This window comes from Oreochromis niloticus, linkage group LG15 (genome assembly GCF_001858045.2).
Source record: "Oreochromis niloticus isolate F11D_XX linkage group LG15, O_niloticus_UMD_NMBU, whole genome shotgun sequence".
Lineage (NCBI taxonomy): Eukaryota > Metazoa > Chordata > Actinopteri > Cichliformes > Cichlidae > Oreochromis > Oreochromis niloticus.
This window is the reverse complement of record NC_031980.2, coordinates 19,721,287-19,744,812: the sequence shown is the minus strand read 5'-3', so window position 1 is coordinate 19,744,812 and position 23,526 is coordinate 19,721,287. Positions and strand designations below refer to the sequence as shown.

At 38.5% G+C, this 23,526-nt stretch overlaps 2 protein-coding genes across 5 annotated transcripts in view; one reads left to right on the top strand and one right to left on the bottom strand.

Annotated features, from left to right (window-relative positions):
* rfx6 (regulatory factor X, 6) overlaps positions 1 to 12,481 on the bottom strand; it is a 19,504-nt gene extending 7,023 nt beyond the window's left edge. For 2 of the 3 annotated variants that reach the window (XM_019346314.2, XM_005461494.4), the window contains exons 1-15: positions 12,316 to 12,481; positions 9,457 to 9,596; positions 6,319 to 6,478; positions 4,925 to 5,048; positions 4,557 to 4,618; positions 4,349 to 4,426; positions 4,012 to 4,039; positions 3,605 to 3,712; positions 3,387 to 3,464; positions 3,193 to 3,306; positions 2,579 to 2,628; positions 1,688 to 1,847; positions 1,438 to 1,582; positions 1,187 to 1,296; positions 511 to 628 (exon numbers count right to left, since the gene is read on the bottom strand). In XM_019346314.2, the coding sequence (XP_019201859.1) occupies positions 511 to 628; positions 1,187 to 1,296; positions 1,438 to 1,582; positions 1,688 to 1,847; positions 2,579 to 2,628; positions 3,193 to 3,306; positions 3,387 to 3,464; positions 3,605 to 3,712; positions 4,012 to 4,039; positions 4,349 to 4,426; positions 4,557 to 4,618; positions 4,925 to 5,048; positions 6,319 to 6,478; positions 9,457 to 9,596; positions 12,316 to 12,449 (1,609 nt within the window). In that variant the 5' untranslated portion in view covers positions 12,450 to 12,481. The remainder of the gene's footprint in view (positions 1 to 510; positions 629 to 1,186; positions 1,297 to 1,437; positions 1,583 to 1,687; positions 1,848 to 2,578; positions 2,629 to 3,192; positions 3,307 to 3,386; positions 3,465 to 3,604; positions 3,713 to 4,011; positions 4,040 to 4,348; positions 4,427 to 4,556; positions 4,619 to 4,924; positions 5,049 to 6,318; positions 6,479 to 9,456; positions 9,597 to 12,315) is intronic. The other variant, XM_025899203.1, reaches the window with a different exon arrangement.
* Positions 12,351 to 23,526, top strand: tdrd15 (tudor domain containing 15). Of its 2 annotated transcripts, none has more exons than XM_003456704.5 (4): positions 12,351 to 12,485; positions 15,878 to 15,947; positions 17,249 to 22,921; positions 23,158 to 23,526. In XM_003456704.5, exons 1-4 carry the CDS (start codon positions 12,401 to 12,403, stop codon positions 23,243 to 23,245), a joined length of 5,916 nt encoding a protein of 1,971 aa, XP_003456752.1. In that variant the 5' UTR covers positions 12,351 to 12,400; the 3' UTR covers positions 23,246 to 23,526. The 2 variants fall into 2 exon arrangements, with proteins under 2 accessions (XP_003456752.1, XP_025754987.1); XM_025899202.1 differs by lacking the exon at positions 12,351 to 12,485 and adding an exon at positions 15,682 to 15,777.

The following is a 23,526-nucleotide window of genomic DNA, read 5'->3' as shown; positions in this document are numbered from 1 at the left end:
AGAACTGTGCAAAACTCTTGAGTCATTTCTCATTTCTTTATATTTTGCTTCCAAGGACGTAGACTGTTTTCTAGGGGAATTTTGAAGCAACAGTTAAGCTTGAGCAACAGTTCTCCAGACTTTCTGAAGATGCCTCAAAGTTTTTCTTTGGACATTGGCTGCTTTTTCACTCATTTTCAGCCCATTCCTCTTACCTGAACATTTTTCCTAGCAAAACATAAAAACATAAAGAAATGGCTCAAAATGTTTGCACAGTCCTGTATATACTAATAAAAAATGGTGGCTACTCATATTAAACATGGCAAAAAGCTTCTAATAATGAGATCAGTGTATGTACAAATAACCCTGGTGGTTAAAAGCTCAGACTTCAGGCAGTTTTTTGTACACCCTGGTGCGTGTCTGCAGAGGAGAGCATCTGTAAAGCTTCCTCATCCCCTTGCTGTGAAATTTACACTCACTGACATTTTAAATGAACCATCAGGTGTGAGAGAACTTCTTGGATGTTCTTACCAAAGCTAGAAGCATTGTTGAGTGTGAGCGTGTGCATCACCCTGGCACCAAAGAAACTCCACCTGAGGAGGAAATCCTGAGCGCGCTTCTTCACTGACCGGCCGCTCTGTTTACCAGGCTGATCAAAACACAAAAAGAGAAAAAAAATCCTCTTGTTTCATGGCAGGACCACAAGGCAGTATATAAAAGATGGACATGGCTTCCTGGTTTGAGTTAGTTCATTTTGAAGCGCCTTAAACACTTCCCTGGTGGTCTTTGTGCCAGCAGGGGGCGCATCCTGTGGTTTCAAAAATTGTTTCAAAGTTTATGGCCTTCTGGTATCATTATCTAAGACTGCAGTAAAGACTATCTAGAGGAATTCATGATCTAAACAGTTGGTTTGGAGTCTTAACAAACAAATCGGGATGTTCATTTTTTTAAATTCTGATGTCTATTCATGTCCAGGAGGAGGATAAAACAGGGTTTACTGTGGGCCTAACTGCTGTATGACAGTACAGTAGCAACAACTGCTCGCTTGTCATGACTGTTTTCAAAACACAAAAATGTAAAAATGCTCAAGGCTTCACAACTTGACCTCACTAACCAAAAAGTGATGTCACGATGGTTATATTCTTCTTTGAAATGTAGTCTTTGGTATCCACACAAATACAGGGACACTCAGGTGAACAGCTTTTACCTTGATGACTTTATGCTCCACCACAGAGTCCAACCACTCGATGAAGGACTCCACTGTGGCGTTTTTTCTCAGCAGCTCCTTCAGCTCCTGAAAGACTGTAATGGAGTCATCTAGGCAAACAAAGGAAATAAAGAAAGGAGAGAACAGGAAAAGTTATTCCTAACAGGAGGTTCTCATTTTCACTAGAATAGAAACTCTACAAAAGTACAGATCATTTTAAATATGAGGCTGATGCTGTGCTTGAATCTTACACTCAGAGTAGATATCCGGGTCCTGATCTCCATTAACGGTTACGCTGAGAAGAGGCTGCGAGCTAATGCTGCTAAGATCCACATTGTCGATATCCAGCACCATACTGGTCACTACAGCCTGATCGAAAAGCGCCGGGCGTGCTATCTGGATTAACGGAGAGAGGGGGAAAAAAAAAATCACTCCAGAAGTTTTTAGCATGCTTATTTTAAGACGCTGGTGTACACTGTCTTCTGTTGTATAATGTTATACCTGTGCCAGGTGTAGGAATGAGGTCTGTCTCTTCAGGGATGAAACAAAGCGGCGTGCTATGGGAAGCTTCTTGGCTGCGAGGCATTCGGGGAGGTTTTCCAGCGAGGAGGCCAGCCAGTGCTCCCAGTATTTGGCAAAGTTGCGGATATCTGCCAACAGACTGGAAACAGAAACATCCTCAATGTGTAGATTCGCTGATTTTTAAAAATCTCTGTCTGTCTCTGACTATTTTAAAATGTAACAGCTACATCCCGTGTCTCTACAGTTTAAAAAAGGATATTTTTCGGATCCAGGCTGTCTTGAGGAAAGTTTAAGATAAGATAAGATAAGACCTCATTGATCCCACAGCGGAGAAATTTGTGCTTTACCACAGCTCAGGTGCAGCTAGCAGAAGAATACAAAGAGTAAACCAAGAATATAAAGTCAAGAAATACAAAATAAATAAGATAATATAATATACAATACAATACAATACAATATATACAACAGTAGCTGAGGTTCTGTGTACACGCATACATACACAGTATATGGTGTATATAAGGGTTATGGAAATATGCAAGTAATAAATTTCAACTAATATACTTCTACTATTACCATGTAAGTAATAAAGTATCTGTAAGTATAGACATGTACATGCACACACACATACAAATACACATACATCCATACCCACTAAATATACATATATACACACATATACATGTCCATACTTATATATGATGCAATTTGCATGAAGTGGTGACCGTGGATGACCAATAAATGCATTTTGCATTATTTTGCATCATTTTACATTATTTTGCATTTTATAAAAATATTACAAGTCCTTGTTTGTTTGCTTGTTTTTCAAAAGTACATCAGATGAACATTATAAGCAAAGCTGAAGTAACAAACCTTTCAGGCATTTCCTGCATTGTGGCAGGAATCAGAACATCTGTTAAAACCTGAGAAAATAAAGGACAAATTACAAGAGAACAACAAGGAGACGATTTAAATGTTTATAGAAGACTCCTCTCCTTCTTCCTCAGGGATGTTAATGAGACTTTTTTCCCACTTCATTGTTATTAATTTGCCAAACTGATATTGAATTTCAAAATGTGCGCAGGTCAATTTCTACATCTTATACTGGAACAGACACAATAAGCTTAAAGTGGACATATTACGCTGTTTGTTTGTGCAGACATATAAATATCGTTACAACAAAGGGCTCCCATGTTAAACATGGCCAAAATTCTAGTAATTAGGTTTGCATCAAAATCCATGATCAAGACAAAAGAACTAAACCAGCTTGTTTTAGACACAAAGAACTGGGGGGCTGCATTAAAGTTCAGTAAAAAATGTTCAAAAAGTATGATTTTAACTCATGCTAAGCTACTCTAATAGAGTCCAAGAATAAAGAACTATGTTACAGTAAATAAGCAAAATCAATACTTTCAAAATGCTTGAGAAACGTTCCGGCTTTCACAAATAATAAAATGTCAAAATAAAAAAGAGATTTTTATTACAACCTTATAGAGAATGGAGTCGCAGACACAGAAGATGTCGACTATAACGGGGTTTTCCAGCAGCGGCAGCAGATGGTCCGGCATTCCCTGCCAGAAATGGAGCAGAAAATTCTGGATCTGAAAGAAAGATTATTCGAAGGGCTTACTCAGCTTGAAGTCATGTTTAAATTTATATATTTAAAATCATTTAAACAAACCTCCTCAAAGTTGACATTTATGGCATTATCCAGGATGCACTGGCAGTGTGTTTTATACATCATGATCAGAGTGTCCACCTGAAGAATAAAAAATTAAGTTACCAGACTTGAAACAGTAACCAAATCAACTACTTTAACTGGAATACTCCATATTGTGGGGGGTAATGACATAATTACATGTGCTTAACCATTTTATAGAAAGCGATTCATCAGCAAACCTTTTCTCTGGAAATGTTTCCATGCAGGAGAAGATGCTGGGCGCTGGGGAAGTCTGGGAGCAGCGTTCCAGTTTTAGAGCTCAAAGAGTATTTCCTGGTGAAGCCACCCTGCAAAACATATTACAGAAGATATTACATTTCCTGAAGAGTTTTTATTGTGATTTAAAACTATAAATTTACAAATATGTCAGAGATGTTGCTTTATAAAACTAATTTAACGAGTTCAGTGAACTCACAGCAGTTCTGTCACAGAGCTTAATACGTTTAATGAAGCTTAAATTAATAAAACTTATATTTCTGATTCATTTCTGTTTAGTTTATCTTAATAAAAAAGACAAATTCCTCTAAATTCCTGTGTGATATGTTGGAATGCATTTTCAGTAATTGAAATTAAAAGTGAATATTACCTCATTTTTGAGCTTGCTCCCTGAAAACCTGTCATCAAAACAGAATTATTTGGATTTTACATTCAGATGGAAGTTTTTTCAAAATTCAGAAAAGTGTAAATTTGATCAAATAAAATAAGAACAAAACAATAAATGCAAACATAACAAAGGTATTATTTGACAGAGATTATCTTATTTATACATTATTCATCTATTAATCTCCTAATAGAATACTAATGGACACAGTAAACTGGTAGAAAAATCAGGTAATGTAAAGAAATGCAAGCTTCTGTAGATGTAAGGAAAACAGTACGTGATTATTGGAATAAGGGAATTGGTGAGAAGCTTTTAAAGGTACCTGGTCAAACCTTTTCCAGAATAAACAGAGTGATAGTAAGCGCTGCTCTCTTTGATGCCGATTCCATAGTAATGATATCTTTAAAAAATAAAATAGTCCAGGTAATAATGTCAAACACTGACCAAACCTTTATTGAAGGAAATGCTGTTATGTTGTGTTGTATTATTTATTCATTGTGTGTCGTATTAGAAGGTAAATGTTGCATTACTTGGAGTGTCCTCTGGTGCCGAGTCTTCTTGTTGTCAGGAGAGGAAACTTCTGTCGGATTGTCTGAGAAGGTGAAATGTTTTGGTAAAATCAATCACGAGTTCATTTTCACAAAACTACTGTTTTTATGTCAGATTTTAATGTTGTAATTCATTAAATCAATCAACAGTCTACAGTGACTTTATAATACATGTAATGTATATAAACCTGATGTGTAAAGTTTGTAATAAGGTGCCTTTAAGGTTTAGTAAGCAAAAGCTGGGGCGTCTAAGTTTTTTGAAAGACACATAAAATAAGTGAAAGAACCGTATCTTTACCTAGACAGTGCATAAAACACATGAAGAGAATAAATGAGAATACACCTCACACCTTTCCAAATGTAGCAGCACAGGCCGGCTCCAGCTTCTCTTTCCTGCAGAAGTCCAGATAGTGGGCATAGAGGATGCATCGAGGCAGACACACTCCTTCACACACTATGTAATTCTCCTCCAGCCTGGTAACACACAAAATCTCTCTTATAGAGTTTTCAGAACAACGCTTGAAACATTCTCTGATCGCAGCATATTCAAATAAAGCTCTGGCTCAATAACAAAGAGGAAAAAACAGTAATCTAAAATGTTAGATCCAGATACACTGAACAAAAAGTACAGCTTTATTGGGACCTATAAGATAATAGTGCATGAAAAAAAGTCAAAAGAGCAGGAAGAATTTAATATAATGCACGTAGAATGGAAAAAGTAAGACTCCTAATACCACTCCTGATGGCTGTTTGGAGGGTATTCATTTACATTTTTTTAGTGCGTTGCAAATAATAGTAAATCTTTTCATGAGGAATTTATTTTCGGACTTGTTAATTTCTTCTGATGTCTTACTTAACTTTTTTCTTACGTAACTGATTGTTTGGTTTGGGGAAAAAAAATCACCACAAAGGAAAATTATTTGAATTAAACAAGAATTTTGTACATGTGGGAAACTGGGAATATGTAAGATTATGTTTATATCAAGTATCATGTTTTATAATGTTATTTTTATAAAGCGCTGTAGAATAGCGAAGAAGAAGTATAGCGGAGTCCCACAGGGATCAGCTTTAGGCCCTGCCCTGTTTACTCCATATACATGAGATATTTCTATCATCCAAATCAGTGCTGTTTATTATTATGCATCTTATATTCTGCTGCTCAGACCCATAGGGATAGCTCAGTAGGTAAAAGTGGTCGCCCCATGATCAGAAGGTCGGGGGTTTGAATCCACTGAATGGCTACCCTGAGGTACCCCTGAGCACGGTACCGCCCCTACACACTGCTCCCCGGGCGCTGGATTGGTGGCTGCCCACTGCTTCACTGAGTGAATGGGTTAAATGCAGAGAGTAATTTCCCTACAGGGGATAATTAAAGTATATACACTATAATTATTATAAGCAGGTGTCTTCAGATTACAGGCCGGTGATGATCATCTGCAGACTAAAACATGCTCTAAACTCCAAAAAGACTTTTTTTTTTTTCATAATACATCATGTCACTGATTCTCACAATTACATTGTTTTACCTGTCCAAATTTAGTGGTATAAAAGTATAAAGGACAATAGTAACTACAAGTTATTTATTAAACATCCCCACTACAAAAAAAGCCCATGTCTGTGTGTAAATCTGTTAACAAGTGTAACAAAGTCTAAGCAACATCTTGGAGGATGGAGGGATAAACATGGCCACAACCAACACTAGCAGGTAGTTAGTGTTCAGACTGTGTGTCACTAATGCTCTTACCACTGCAGTGTGAGCTGTGTCTGTTTCTTCTTGTCCTTGATGATCTGACTGATGGTCTTCCTGGAGGAAGGAATAGTCTGTTTGATGCTCAGGTCTGAGTTCAAGTCCACCAGATCTTGATCTTCCTCTGACGACGGCGTCTCATTACTTTCCTCTGCTTCTGATACAAACAAATACAGGGCAGAGTGGCATAAGGTGAAAAATTTATACCATAATTTACATATACTGTATACTATATTCATAATACATAAGAGATCTACTGAAAGATACCAGCACTCAAATTATCACTGAACATAAAAAAAGTGGTTTTAATTTTCATTAATTGCAAATATACAGAATCTCTTTTACTTTAAGGTTTTAGTTGTTTGATAAGAAGAACTGAGTTAGTCTTGCATTTAGTCTTTTAATAACACATCGACTCTGTTCCCCTTTGTAAGACCTTCATTTGTTATTACTGTAGGTATTGTTGCAGAACAAGATGGGTCAGCAAATTGTCTGATGTTCTCCTATAACGTTTAACAAATCTAAATATGCCCCAAACAAAACAATAAATAAATAAAAGGTAAAGAAGAGTTGTGTGCACTTCTTAAATTTAATCTCAGTCTGCAGACAATGAAGTTTAAGTTAAAATTCATAATGAGCCCAACACCACCTCCTCGTCCACCCTAACAGCGAGCTTAAAGGATGAAAACACCGTAAAAATATCCTGTGACTATTAACTGTCAGGACCTTGAATCAGTTGATTTTCTGTATATCTGAGGTGCTGTCTGAACATAGTTATTACTTTTCTTCACTAATGAAATATCGTTCATGCAATTCTATGATTTATTTCAGTTCCAGTATTTCATCTTATCCTTGCTTCAAGGCTTTCCTTGTAAAATCTCTCTTTTTTTTAATCCACACTGGTTCTGATGGGAATGAGGACAGTTTTCTTATTTCCAGCCTTAAGAAGGTGATTTTCTGTCATCATTTCTCGGAACGATTGTTCGCTGATGTGTACACAGTAAACCGTAAATTACATGAGGAATTTTAAAGCGAATCAAATAATAAACTGTTACTTTCTGAAGCGCAGCATAGCAGCCTTTCAAAGACATTTACTGTAACTCCATCTTGACTTGTTATTGTGCTCAGTGGGGACGTTTTAATTGCTTTTTGAAGGATTTTTTTCTAAAGAATGTTTTTCCCAACAAGCTAGAACAAAGGACACTCCAGAGGAAGAAAAGAAACAAACCTGAATACTTTTAATGCCATACTGTAACTGTAAAGACGGAAAAAAGAAAGAATGAAAGAAGATGATCTCTATAGCTAATCATAACAAGGCAAACTGTTTAAGAAGCCAAAACAAATGTACGACTACTCAGTCAAAACAACACAGTGCAGGTTATGTTAGATATGATGACACTGTTTATGTTTAGAACGATGCTTTAGGAGTTCATACAACAACATCTCCAAACTGGATAGCAGAGTTTTATGAGAGAAAGCAGGTAGACGTTAAAGAAAAGTGAAAAACAATAGTTCACTATATAGTAAGTGAAACGACTAGTACTGGTTAAAAAATTAAAGTAATAAAGCGTAATAAAAATATATTTTAATCTTCACACTTATTCTAAATAGTGCTTAAAACATACAGAACTATTTTTTGGAGGCACAGAGGATTCATTCACTTTTTTTGGAGGGATTTTACATCACACAGTTTTTTGGTTAAATAATGCCTGTAATTGAATCTCACATAGCTTGTGGTGTACCGCAAGGTTCACTTGTAGGTCCTGTTGTATTCTCTATTTATATTATTCAATTCAACCAAATTATGTATCACAACCTCTCTTTTCATTGATGCAAAGGCAACACAGAGCCTAGGTTACCCATAAATCCTAAGTGTTTTCAATCCCACCAAGCGTGTTAGTTCCCTTGGCCCTTTGTGAATGAATATGAAGCCTGCTGACAGAAATTTTAGAGGTTTGGTTTGACTCATCTTAGCCTTGAACACACATGAAAACAGTTGTTCAGGTTTGATTCCTCCAAAATTAATCTCTAGAATAAAATCAGTTAATTTCTTTCTTTTCTTTCTTCTATCTCAAGGCTTGACAGCCACCTCTTCTCTCACACCTCCAACCTCAGAATGTTTTAGTTCATCTTCGTGGTGGCTATAGAAGACACTATTGCATCGTTCATATCCTTTGCTTTTAATATTCTACTATTTAAAGCACACAGGTCCGAACTCAAGGTGGATATCAGAAACCAAATACTGTATAAACCGTAGATTCTCAGGTAAAAACCTTCCAGCTGCCCCACAGTCAAGATTTCCATGTTCATTTTCATGAAGAACTCTATATTCTGAAATAACCAGCTTAACAAGGTTTGGAAAAATAAAAATCGAAATAAAAAAATCACTTTTAAAAACAAATTTTTATTATAAACTTTCTCGCTCTTTTATAGTGTGATGTTGCCTTTCAGATGCTTTTATTTAGGTCTTTTTTGTTTTCTGGTTATCATCTCTCCATTACGTTGGGTATTATTTCCATTTCTTGCTGTTTGTCTTCTGTTGGTTTGTTTTCCTGCTGTTTAATTGGATCTCTACTTTAACTTTAACGTGTCTGTTTTGTTTTATCTTAACATCTGAGGCTTTCTGCTTGAGTTAACCAGATTTTTCACATCTGCTAAACCCTAAATCTCCTAAGTAAATAAAGGTGACTTGTTTTTTGACTCAGGATATTCATCTTGGTCAAAATATTCTGTTGAACTCTGTAAAACCAGAAGAAAAGTTCATATCTAGTCAGTGCAAAATGAAAATAATGGGAAAAGACTGCTGCAGATGATTGTTGTTGAGCTTAATTCCTTATCTACAGGTATAAAATTACATTCCCTCGGTTTTACTATATCCTCTTTTCCTTTTGTTGTTATCGTCATTATTACATGTGAACACATATTATAATGTGTGGGCCTGAGAAGTTTGTAAAGTAACCAAACATAAGAAAGTGTGTTTTACCAGAGCTGAAGTGAAAATGAGTCAAAAGGAACATGCATAAAGATTCTGATTGAAGCATATAAACAAAACAAAAAAACCTGAGAAATTTTACATAAAATCAAGGATATACAGTTTGAAACTCCAGCATTAACTGAAGGTGGCTGCTTTGTTACCTGATTTAATCCCACAGTCGTCCTCCTGATGAAAGTGTGTCTGCCCGTTAAAGTCTGAGCATGTTTCCTTTGGCGAGTTGCACAATGTTCTGGTTAAAGAGTGAATAAGAAACACGCCGTCTCTGGTTGAACTTTCACTGCTGCGTTTCATCGGCATTGTGTAAGAAAAAGAAAAGAAGTAAAAGAAAAAAGTGAAGTTAGTCTGCTGTGTGAAAAAATCCTCAGACACCAAATAAATCCTTAAGCGCTGTGTGCTATTCCCTCCATCACACAAGTCCAGAAAGAGATGAGATCGATCAGAGACACCATGTCCAGAGTTTCTCTATCAGGTAAAAAAGTGGTGAAAAACTCCCAGGCTTTCTCTGTGCGATCTCAGTGTAATAAAGCAGCGCTGTGAGAAGGCAGAGCTAATGAAGCCGTGGATGCATTCATCATATTTACAGAAGACTGGGGCTAATCCACTTTATTAATGATTAACAGAAAAACCCTCATCCATCTGTCCATCCATCTACCTTACCTCCCACAGTCAGCTGGCCCTTTATACAGGGTTAAATACACATAAAACATGTGGGTTTAAGTCACACTCATTCAGGTTGCTTCAATTCATCTGATCTTCATTTGTCTGAAAGCTGAATCTTGAAATGAATGTAACTGTGTGGCACTAGCGAGTTTATTTAAAGCTTCTATTCTCAAATAAAAAACAAATCTGCATAAACTTCTAGAGCTGCAGAATATTATTTTTGTTGCTGTATCAGTTGAAGTGTATTTAAGTTTTTTTTATGACCCATTTGTAGGTAAATACAGGTTTTTCCATTAATTAATGCCCTGTACCTAAATACAACAGAACTACCACATGACCATCATTAGTAACATCTGTGTTTACATTTTATTTCATGCTGAAATGGTTGTGGCAGAATAGGTATATTAGTTGCTTTTACATTCCTTTATTTATTTCTGCGTCAATTACAGAACCACAGGCAATAACCCAGACTCAGGAAACACTTAAAGACCGTCAAATTAAAAGCATACATTAGCAAATTTACTGTGAAAACTGAATAGTCGCTTCTTTCTGAAAAACACAACCTCTACAACAACCATGTATCACATGTATATAATCTATATTTACTGGCCACCAAATGTATTGTGCAAAGGTATACCAGATTTTAAGGCAGTATTGCAAACTTAAACTGTGCACGTGATCCAATCTGAGACTTCTAATATTTCAAAACAACTACATTTTCTTTTACAAATTTGTATTTATAAATTGCTGATTATTTTGGGAGATGCAGTTGTACCATATAGAGCAGTTCTTAGTTTGTATGTAAAGTGTAGAGGGTAGCTTAGAAACGCAGCTGAGAACTAAACTGTGAGAATATAGTGGGGAAAAAAAGTGTAAATTACAATCTACTAACAATACAATCACGAATCAATCATATTTTAAAATATCAAAGCCGATAAAAATAACCAAACAACAAAAACAGCTGCAACTATGTAAAATTTGGTAATTTGCTAGATCGTTGCCAAATAATCTTGCTTCATCCTAATCCGTTAATTTATACCACAACACTGACAATAATACAACAAAGGTTAAAAAAACCCATCATGATTAAACACGTCATATTTATTAAATTTATAGTTTTGCTTGTTTTTGTAAGTGTTACTCTAGAAAAATGAAGATATCCTTTAAACTGTTAAGCTTTCAGTCTAAAAGGTATTTTCTTCTTACTTTTTATTGATCTCACTTTTTAAGATGACTTTATTCTTTAGTTACATTGTTTAGTGATGTTCCCACATAGGTAACAATATATATTATATATGTACAGTATATATACTGGTCTACACTGCTTGAGCACTGGAGTAGACACAGTAAGTATGGAACTCGGAGGTCCTCCACCAGCACATATTGACCCTCAGCTATTTCCATAGTTTCTAGTGAATTTTATACCTTTATTCATTTATGATGACAATGCTTGAAATGCTTAGCATGCAGAAGTCATCCAAATAACTGTGGCTATGGATAATGCAAAAATAAACTTGGAGACAACATCATTAGTTACTTCTGTTTATCTGCTCATTGAGACGAATATCTAATCAGCCAGTCACATTGCAGCAACTCAACTCATTTAGGTACAGTATGCAAGAAAGAAAGAAAGTTGATTTCAGTGATTTTGAGTGTGACACGGTTGACGGTTGGTGCCTGACAGGCTGGTCTGAGTATATCAGAAACTGCTGATCTACTGGAATTTGCTCAAACAGACATATCTAGGGTTTACAGAGAATGAATTAAAAGAAAATATTCAGTGAGCGGCAGTTCTCTGGGAGAAAATGACTTGTACATGTAGGAGGTGAGAGGAGATGGATCAGATTGCTGTCAATTGTAACACAGATATCCACTCATTACAGCCAAGGAAGAAGAGCATTCAAAAAACAACTAAAAAACATTCCAAAAAACACACTTATTAAACACACTTATTATGATTTTTGCCCATCTTACTCCTTATTGTAATTATGTTTAGATTTTTATTTACGGAACTCTTTTATTTTATTTGTTGTGTCCTGTTCTTTGTATCCTTCTTTTTTTTTCTAACTCACTGAGTCATTTTATTGAGATTGTCTACTTTATTTAAAATAAGGCCTTTTTAAATCATAGGCTGACCTTCCACATTTTAGGATAAATAAAGTTTTTCTTGTATTATTCATGTAAAAAAGAAGTAGTAGAAGAGCAAAACAAACAAAATAAAACATTACAACATAAATAGTCTCCTCCTGGATTTATTAGGATGGTCACATGTATGCGTTTTAAATACTCGTCGAGATATGTCCCCTCTATTGTTTATATGAGCAAGGAGTTAATGGTACCTGTTGCTTAAAGCATCTCGTACTTCAGGCCGCCATGTTTTTACAGATTTTACCTGGAGCATGAGACAGGCGGCAGCAGCAGGAAATGAGGTCAGCCACGCCACGTGCTCTCGGCTTGGACCGTCCTTACACATCTGAGGCAAGACAGAAGGTAGAAAAACGACTTCAAGGTGAGCCAGGGAACTACAATCACACAGGTGTCACCTGCTGACCAGTAATCTCAGTCATGGAGGGCTCATTAGGGATCACAAACACCACAAAGAAGGCGTTAGACCCAGCTGTGAGGGTAGCTTAGCATAGTTAGCTCTGTGCTACTTCTACTGAAGCTAACTCCTTTTCATGAAACGCTCTGCAGGGTCACTTTCCGTTTACCGAAACGCTTACCCATCCTGCAGGTGTAGGCAAATAACAGTTTGTCAGATTCTGTATTCAATAATTACATTTTTATTAAAGGTTTATTTGCACTACATCGCGAAAATCTAAGCTACCTCGGTATATATGATATTAACCCTCTACAGCAGGGGTGTCGAACTCCAGGCCTCGAGGGCCGGTGTCCTGCAGGTTTTAGATTTCACCCTGTTTCAACACACCTGAATCAAATGATTAGTTCATTACCAGGCCTCTGGAGAACTTTAAGACATGTTGAAGAGGTAATTTAGCCATTTAAATCAGCTGCGTTGGATCAAGGACACATCTAAAACCTGCAGGACACCGGCCCTCGAGGCCTGGAGTTCGACACTTGTGCTCTACAGCATAGCGTTGCCCTGAGGCAACAAACCACATTTTCATGCCTTACACTCGGCCTTCAAAAAAAAAAAACACTTTTTTTTTTTTTTTTCAAATAATGCTACCAGACACATCTCTTTCCAATAAAATGATGAGTTGAAGGTGGTGTGACTTTCATTTGGGGGGGGGAACCACCCTTTCTGCAAGCTGCACTACATGGGAGACATCTCCATTAGGAGGCAAGATAAAGATCACTATTTTACATGTTTATAGTGAAATAAATGTATAATAAAAAATACTTGTATGTGCACGAATATGTTAAGAAGCATATTTGATTGTTCTACTTTTTAAAATTTATTTATACAGTAAAACTGTTATTTTCATTCGTTGCCTCAAGGCAACACTGCGCAGTTAGCCCAATTTTTTTCAGGCAATATAATGCATTTGCATATGTGTGTACAGATGTGTTTGTGTGATGTGTTATATGATCATAGTATAGGTTTTTTACTTTACAATCTACTCATAATTACAGGACATGGATGTAAATACCTTTTATGGAAGGAAACCAAGGGAATGTGCACTTTCTGTCCTCAGAAAGTGAGGACAGTGAGCTTTCAGGGAGTGATAGTGAAGTAGAGGAGTGGATCCCTAAATGAGGTTTGAGGGACATTTAGGAGCGCAGGGGTCAGTTGGTAAAGTAACTGTGCCTGTGTGTGTGTTAGTGCCCACATAGCAAGCAGGTCTGGCCAGGATCTGGTATCAAGTCGGCACTGCTGGCTGACTTCTGGCATGATAAGACGTATGTCATCCAGATGTGGGCCAGGCCTGGCATAGATGGCACTGTCTATGTGATGGCATGCCATATCTGGCTTGATTGTGGCTTGGTTTTTGTGGCCCAAGCCTACAGAAAACAGGTCTGGCCCAGATCTGGCATCAAGCTGGCACTTCTGACTGACTGGTGTTTTGGCAGAGTGTATGTCAACCGGATGTGTGCCATGTCTGGCAATGACGCCACTGTTTATGCGATGGCATGCCATATCTCAGGTTGTAGAGCAGGTTACAAACTCATCAGAAGGTTAGTGATTCGATGGTTCGACTGGTTCCTCCAGTCTGCATGTCAAGAGTGTGAATGTGTATGAATGTAGTTAGGAAGCATACATATATAGGAAGCATGCATATATATACATATATATACATATGTATATATACATATATATATATATATATATGTGTATATATATACACATATATACATATGTATATATATATACACATATATACATATACATAAATCAGCTGTGTTGGTTCGAGGACACATCTAAAACCTGCAGGGACACCGGCCCTCGTGGACTGAGATTGCCCACCCCTGGTCTAGAGGCTACAGTGGCAAAAGCTCTATCACCCTTAGTTCTCATCTTAGGCTGTTTTATAGCAAGTAAGCCCTGATCAGATGACCTCAGGGACCTCCTGGGGACATAGGGCTGTAGCAGATCAGAGATGTAGGCTGGTAAATGATTTACTTTGCTCTGAGATCAGACTTGACTTTAAAAAAACATTAGTTTCATGTACACTGCTCAAAAAACTCAAAGGAATACTTTTGAATCAGAGTCAGTGTCACTGATCGTAGCATGAGTTGATACTTGGACCCTACAGAGGTTGCACAGGTAGTCAAGCTCCTGCATTATGGCACATCATGCTACTGCCAGGTTTGCTGTGTCTCCCAACACAGTCTCAAGAGCATGAAGGAACTTGTAGGAGACGGGCAGTTACTGTGGGAGTGCTGGAGAGGGCTGTAGAGGGTTCTTAACCCAGCAGTAGGACCCGTATCTGCTCCTCTGTAAGGAGGAACAGGATGAGCACTGCCGGAGCCTTACAGAATGAACTCACCGGAGTCACCAATCTTTGATCAAACATTAAGAAACAGATTTCATAAGGATGTCTTGAGGGCCTGACGTCCTCTAGTGGGCCCTGTGCTTGTTGCCTGAAGCTTAAATATAAAATAACATCATTCACCATGACCAGTGTGGTGGGTCAGTGATGACCTGGGGAGGCCTATCCATAGAGGGACGCACAAACCTCTACAGGCTATGTAAAAGCACTCTAAATGTCAAATCAGACACATTTTCAGACCCTACGGTGGTGCAGTGGGTCCTGGATTCCTCCTGCTGTATGACAATGCCCAGCCTCATGTGGCAAGAGTATGCTGGCAGTTCCAGGAGGATGAAGGAATTGACTGAATTTCTTGTGTGTAATTGGTTAATGCTGGCATTACCAGCAAAGGAAATGGTGTGCGTTTCCTAAAAAACAAAACAAAACAGAGGAATAAATGATTCAAGTGCACACTTTGCAGAGCCATTCATTAGGATAAACTGGACCCTTTAGAGGCTGCATGTTTGAGACATATCTCAATTTACACCTCCATCAGAATTCCTAGTTAGAATCACAGCAAAATACTGAAAAATATGTCACTGTATCTGGAAATATTGTAAATCACTTTATCAGACAGCAGGGGGGGCTCTTGCATTGATGTTGGTTTGTGAAATTTGCTCAGCTCTTTTAAACAGGTGCGAGGGGTTAACAGTATTAATATTTAAACCCAGGTTTCACTGACTTCAAAGGTCTCACTTGTGACAGCGTGCATCAGATATCTCATGTTTACCTTTTTCCTGTTCTGCTTCTGATATATATATATGTATATGTATATAGGGAGAGAGAGATCAAATATGTAGTGAGAAGGTGAGAGAAATACCGAGTACCTGATAATAACCTCAGAAGCCTGCCTTTAAATTGTATATTATTTGTCAAATTAAGACCGTTTTTTTTCCCCTCCCTACAGGTTTATTTTGGCATGCAATTGTTCCTGATTCTGCTGCCATGCAGTCCACACTGGGATCTGATCTTGAAAGGTAAGAATGTGCTTTTCTGTTTCTTTTTCTATTTATTTTGATCATATAGACAATATGCAGAAAATCATTAAGAGGGAAAAAAAGAAAAAAATATATTATTATATTGTATTGTATATATATTATATACAATATAAAAATACTGTACAAAATAAAGCAAAATGCACTACAATATCATGTAGTGAAGCCGCAGCTAACCAAATCACTTAAATTCAACATCTTCCTTTTCTTTATATCTCGTGAAAACCAGATCTTTATACCTCTTTCTAAAGTGCATCACAAATGTGTAAAACCATTAGTATTTTATCCTACTTCATGCTCTTATGCAGGGGATACAAAGTTTGGGAAATTCTGGGTATTTAAAAGAACATTTTATTTGATGTTTTATGATGTTTTCTTCTTTGTTAATTAGCTTCAGGAAAATGGCAAAGCTAAATTGTTCAGCCCTTCAACTGCACAAATTAAGATACAGATTTTCAGATATAAGGAGCATTGTGCTACACTGAGAAGAAAAAAAGAAGCTGATAGAGAAGGGATTGTCATTGGTAGGGCTTTTAAGTCGTATAAGCCATGCAAAACTTTATGAGGCATGCCATAACGATGCACTGGTACTAATGCATGGTGTAATAAAAACAGAAAGTCAAATCCAGGCTTTTGAGTCAGAATTTCAGTGATATTAGTCCCAGATATTGGATCTCAAATAAAAACATTTGTCATTTTTCAAGTTATGCTCTGTTGTTTATGGCAATATTGTTTTCATCATTTGGATGATTGGAAGCAATCAGGAACGTGAATATAAGCATGGTGAGTAAAGGTGAGACAGAGCCAGGACAAAGACCATCTGAGAAAAATCGAAGAGCTTGTTCGTAAATGAGGGGTTCTCTTTGTAGCACACATGTGGTTTGGTTAGGAGAAGTCTGACGTGGACCAGAGAACATTGCCCAGAAGAAGAGAAAAGTAATCACATATGGATGAGCACCATTCATCTTTGAGCTTATAATTTAAAAAAAAAAAAAAATCTTTAATGTGGTTTTTATATAAACTAGCACTATTAATAAACTAGTCATTTATAGAGTTTCCATAAAATGTAATATACTTTGATACATTTCATTGTTAGATATTGGGAAATGAGATTTTGGTATGGAATATCAGAGTTATTTTGACTCCTCTCATTTTAACATTTCAATGAATTGGCATATATATAAATAATACATAAAACATGAATAAAAATGCTATACAAAGTAACCATTTAATCTGTGCTTGTATGAACCATTGTTGATAATGTAAGCCATTTTACTTTGCAGGTCTCAAGATTCATCCCCGTCGGCCCTTTGGCCAGTGGACCTCAAGTTAACTCACTTGGACTGGAGCCCTGAAGCAATCCTGATACACTTCCAGGGACAGTACCGTACCATATGTGAACTTGACTACAGTATCTTGCAGGGAGAAATACAGAATGTACCAAAGACTAAAGCTGAAGTGGATATCGGAGAGTTTTGCCTCGTGGAAGATTTTACTTCAGCTCGCTGGTACAGAGGAAGAGTTCAGAAACGACGGGACGACTTCTTTGATGTTTTCCTCATTGATCACGGTAACGTGTTGACTGTCAGTGCCACAAACGTTTCATCCTGTTCAAATGACCTGTTCATCCTGCCTCCGAAAATAGTTTGCGGTTTTCTTGCTAATGTGCTGCTTCTTCAGAGTTGTTCTCACTCTGTGGTCGAGGAGTATTTCTCAAGCCTGATCGGCAGAAATATCAACGGTTACGTTCAAGCACTGCTTCCCCACAAAGTCCTCCTACTAGAAGCCCCTGACATCAACACCGGCTTAGTTACACATGGCTTTGGGAGATATGTGGACACTGATACATTTCTCTTCTTGGTAGAGATGCTTACAGAGCTGCCTCTCAAACAGAACATAGAGCCGGTTCCTGACTTGCTCATTGAAAAGCCAAGGGGACAAGAAGTTTGTTTTAAACCATCAGGTTTGCAGGGATATGAAGACATTCTTTCACTCTATGGACCAGCGTTGCGTTGCGGGACACGAGCTAAAGTGAGAGTAACTGCTGCTGTCAGCCCTGGGCTGTTTTACTGTCAGATGGCCAATGTGGAATCAGAGCTCTGGGAAATGTCAAAAAAATTAGCTGCATCGTGTGAATGCAGACCTAAAGAAAGTTATCAGATGACTCCAGAGAACCTGGGTTTATTGTCCTCAGCTAAAAGCAAAGATGGGAGATGGTACAGAGGCTTGGTGCAGTTTCTCCCAGGCAGTTCTTGGGTTAGAGTCTTCTTTGTTGACTACGGATTCTTTGAATCAGTCACAGTTGAAAACATCCACAGGTTGGCACCTGAATTGTATTCAACACCCATTATGACATTCCCATGCTCTCTGGCATGCCTGACTGATGAGGATAAGGCCATCAAAACTCAGCAGTTGTGTCTCCTGAAATCAGGCTTACTTGGAGGACTATTACACGTGGAGATCACGACATACGATGAGGAACACCGAGTGTACTGTGTCACTATAATTAGTGCTGAAGATGAAGGTGTGGAAGAACCGGAGCCTGTCAGAACGTGTCCAGTCATGAAGGTTGAGTCAGTTTCTGAGGCTGAAGAGCAGGGTGGCTCCTTGTACCATGAAACAATCATGGGTGAAACACTGGGGCAAACGCTGAAGGTAGAAGAGGTGCAGGTAGACTCTGTGTTTGTGGGCTATGTTGAACATGTCCAAAATCCAAACCATTTCTGGATTAGAACACAAAAACGCAATGAGGAGTTTGAAGAAATGATGTCAAAGATGGCAGAACACTTCCAACATGTGAAGCTGGATGAAGACGTACTGTTAAATCCTAAGCTTGGAACACTGTGCTGTGCAGTTTATGAGGGAGACATGCATTTTTACAGAGGTGTAGTGACAGACACCCTTAAGCACGGAGCTGAAGTTTTGTTCATCGATTTTGGGAACATTGAGAAAGTGCCACACATGTTGATCAAGAATATTCCCGAGTCATTTGCTTGCAAGGCGGCATTTGCCATTTGTTGTACTCTTTCTAATGTTTTTCCTGTTGAGGACATCTGGACAAGTTCAGCCTCTGATTCCTTCAGAAGAGCTGTGTCAAACAAAGCCTTGCTGGTCCATGTCGTACAAATGAGAAAAAACAAATTTGTTGTTGACCTCTTTGAGATGGGAAGTGGGAACAATCAGAGTATTACTGAGCTCCTGGTCTCTTCCAACCAGGCTGAATACATTCCGAAAGGGCACTTGGCCCAAAAAACGACAGAAAAGACAAGGTGCCCCCAAAGTAATGTGAAAACAAACATCACTGAGGATAAGGGGCAATGGAAGGATTGTAAGGAAGAAGAGAAGGCATTGAAAAATGAACCTGAGAAAGGTCAACCTCTTTCTAGCATCAAGCCGTTAAATATCAAGCCTGGGTGTGAGTTGACTGTGCACTGCTCTTATATCAGCTCTCCATCGGATTTGTGGTGCCAGCCTCAAGACATGGTTCCAGCTTTGGATGAACTGATGGATAAAATTCAGCAGTATTATTCAACTCATTGGGTTCCCCTAGAGTCAGGAGATTCATGCTGCATTGCCAAGTCACCTCAAGATGGACGATGGTACAGGGCCTTAATCACTGCAAAACAGAGAGGCAATGCCACAGTAACGTTGGTTGATTATGGGAATACTGTCCAAGTCAGTGAACACATTCTTCAAGCAATAATGCCAGAATTTATTTATTTGGAAGGACAAGCTTTCAGGTGCAGCCTTTACAACTTAATTGAACCTGCTGACCCTAAGAACTCTGGGAATTGGAGTCCAGAAGGGTGTAGGTTGCTGAAAGATTTTGTCTTCAGCAGCATTGGAGCTCTAAAGTGTAAAGTTGTCTCCCAGTTATATGTGAAAAACAAGGGGCTGTGCAATGTTGTTGATCTCTACAACAGCCAAACCCAGCAGAGTGTGGCGGATACGTTCACAGAACAAGGCCTGGCAACACAAGTGACGGCGTCAACAAGGCAACAGCAAGAAGTGTTTCCGGAATCCTTTATCTACTCTTCACATGATCTACACCCAGGAAATGAGGAACAAATGTATGTCACCTACGTTAACAGTCAGTGGGAGGTCTACTGCCATCTTGAAAGAAACACCGACATTATTGTTGAGCTTGAGAAGAAAATCTCAGAGGAGAGTAAACACATGATGCAAGTTGATACAAGAGCTGTTGTAAGCAAACTGTGTCTGGCAAAATACTTTGATGGCAAATGGTACCGCGGTGTAGTACATCCTGTTCATTCACCTCTGCATTTCAGTGTGTTTTTTGTGGACTATGGAAACACAAACATATCAGAGAAGACCAAAGTCATGTTCATCCCCAGAGACTCATCAGATTTGTTGTACACACCCATGCAGGCCGTGAGATGTTGTCTCCATTCAGTGTCCAAGAAAGAGGTCTATGCAGATGTTAAGGAGTGGCTCAGTAGTGCAGTTCTCAACAAGCAAGTGAAAGCTGTCATACTTGGAAAGAATGAAGATGGTTCATTTGATGTCGAATTATTTGACGGAGATATGAACATCAATGAGAAGGTGAAGGAGCTCATTCTCAGTTTGTCATGTAAGCCCAAGACTGCTGTTGGATTTGAGATGATCGAAAGAAAACGTAAAACCTCCTGCAAAAGAGACACAAAGTCTTCGTTCAAAAGCAAGAGTCATCCTAAAGTGTATTCAAATCTTTCGACACTGTCCACTGTCCACAGAGGTACTAAAAAGAGAGAAAACACAAAAAGCCTTGTTGGTGGGAGAACTCAAAACAATAACACAATAGTAAGAACACAGAATGAGGGCACATTGAACACCCGTGCCTCTGTGAAATCGCAGAACAATCAAGTGAAACAACAAAGACAGGAACAGAAGCAAGCCCGACAGAAAGAGGCAAAAGAAATGCCCCAACTCCTGCCTGACAAGAAGATATGTGCAGGCTTCAGGGCAAAGTGTTTCGTTTCCCACGCAGACTCCATTTACAGCTTTTTTCTTCAGCTGTCAGAGGATGAACCTGCCATCTTGGAAATGGGTGAAGCTCTCAACTCAGGTACCCTCAGAGAATCCTTGAAGATGCCCACAACCATAAGAATCAATGACATTGTTTTGGCTGAGTTTGAGGAGGACGGTGCCCTTTATCGTTCAGTTGTGAAGAACTTTGTAGGCAATTCATGTTTCAAAGTTGAGTTTGTGGACTATGGAAACTCGGCAGTCGTTGAGAAGAAAAAGATCTACTCTATACCAAAGGAGCATCTGTCACATCCGAGATTCAGTATACCATGCTCGCTGCTGGATCCAAGTACATTCAGAAATGATGCGTCATTCACTGATGCAGTAATGGAGAAGCCACTGATGGTTGAGTTCATAAAGCAATATGGAACCAAGTGGGACATTAAGATTAAGGTTCTTGATGGAGAAGTGGGCCTTAATGCAGGACCTGTAACTGAAAGGGAGGGTGAGTCTCCTAATTCTGAAGCTAATGAGAAATTGAGGTCCCACAAACAGAATAACCAAAGAGATGAAGCATGCAAGAATGAAATAAGATCTGAAAGAACGACGACTACAGTCAAAGGTGAAACATTCACACCTAAACCACCATCTGTTAAGATGTTAGTGATGATGAGGATGAAAACTCGCAGGCGTCGTAGGGTAAGAGTCAAGAGCAGCAAGAGTAAGTCTACAAAGAGATTTGGAGATGCATCCTTTACCCCATCTATTCAAGCCAGAGACTCAGAGAATGGAATGCTTTTGTCGGTCCAGAGTAATGGCTGCTTTTACGTAAGAGTTGTTAGGACCAGTGACTGTCTCACTGCATTGGAAAGTCACATTGCGGATAGCCTGGTCAAGTGCAAGATGGTAGCAAGAGAGGATATCAAACAAGGCCTCAAGTGCTTAGTTCAAGTCCAGAAGGACAACAAGTGGCACAGGGCCATAGTTCAGCACCTGAATGATGAAAATGTCAATGTTTTCCTGGTGGATCACGGAATAACAGTGGAAATCCCAATTGGTTCCATTCGACAGCAGTGTAGTGACCTGTTGAAATTCCCAAACCTCGCAGTGCTGTGCAAGATGAACAATCTTGGGTTCAGTGAGAAGGACGATGATTACAGACACTGGTGTGAAACTCTGAAACCCATGATAGGCAAGGAAGTCAAGCTGATTTTTGTGCGTTATTCTGAAGCGGATAGCCTCTGGATGGTTGAAATAATCATAAACAAACTGTTTCTCGGTTTGCATCAAGTTGTGTCACTGCAGCAAAATGAAGAAAAGATCCCACCACCTGGTGTGAGTCAAAATGGAGGCACTGAAAAAGCACCAACCTTGGACACCAGCCCTCCTCAGCAGCTTGCCTTTGCTCCTGTTGAAATTGACATATCATATTCTGGCTTTGCTGCTGCAATTAAGACTCCTTCTGATTTCTGTGTGTCTCTAGAGGATTTGCTTCGAGTTACAAACAAAGTGTCAGCTGAGCTGGATGACCTGCCCAGCCAACTGATACCTCTTCCTGAAGACCACATTGCCCCTGGCACCTGCTGCCTACTGAAATCAGATTCCAGGAAGAAGTGGTGCAGGGCTGAAATCGTCCACGTCAACACCACGGTGGTCCTAAATCTAGTGGATTATGGCCATTATGAATACATGCCATATGACAACTGCTCCAATCTGAAGAAACTTCCAGCCAAGATAACAACCCTCCCAAAGGTCACTTACTCCTGCATCCTGAGAGGTGTGAAGCCAGCTGGATTGGATGATCAGTGGTCTGATGAGGCGGTGATATTCTTCCAGGAATCTTTGTATAAGAAGAACCTCCAGATCTACTTCAGGGAGTTGGTGTCAAACAGACAGTGGAAGGTAGAAATTCTTGTAGATGGCGTCCATGTTGCCAAGGAGCTGGTGGATGCTGGACATGCCAGCTATGTCGATGTCATGCTAGGACTCAGGTATGCTTTATAATTTAAAATCTGACTTAAAGTGTATTAGAAGTGATCAAAATAAGCACATATTTAGTACTTTTATATATTTTTTAATGACTTCAAATCCACGATTCAGTATTCTTAGTGTAATATATATCAGTTGTGCTTTTGTCAGTGAATAAATGAATGAAAGAACAATGAAATGTGTGTGGATTTGTGAGATAAATATCACATTTTTTGTGCTTAACCTCTGGCACTTTCAGGTTCCTGATCCTTGACAGTGAGGAGCAGTGTGGGCCGGAAGAGCTTCCTGTTGTGAAGCTTGAGCTTCTAAACAAACAAAATGTTTAGATTTCATTTAAGGTGAAAGTAAAATTGTGTTTTGCAGATTTTTTTTATGTCAAAAAATGTACAAGAAATTAGAGTCATGAGACCAGCTTTCTGATAATTTTGAGTAAACATATAATGCCAAAAGGTTTTTTGTGTTAAATTTCATGTACTTTTTGTTTTAAGTTTAGATATTAAAAAGTCTGATTAAGACAAAATATTGAAGTCACTACCTTATCAGCGCTTCTGACACTTTTCTTTTTGTATTTTACGTTGTGAAAAATAAAATCTTTTCTGATTGTGCT

Coding starts and splice junctions, on each gene's coding strand:
- tdrd15 (XM_003456704.5), top strand. CDS start 12,401: ATGAGGTCAGCCACGCCACGTGCTCTCGGCTTGGACCGTCCTTACACA. Junction 12,486..15,877: donor GGTAGAAAAACGACTTCAAG/GTGAGCCAGGGA, acceptor CCCTCCCTACAG/GTTTATTTTGGCATGCAATT. Junction 15,948..17,248: donor CTGGGATCTGATCTTGAAAG/GTAAGAATGTGC, acceptor TTTACTTTGCAG/GTCTCAAGATTCATCCCCGT.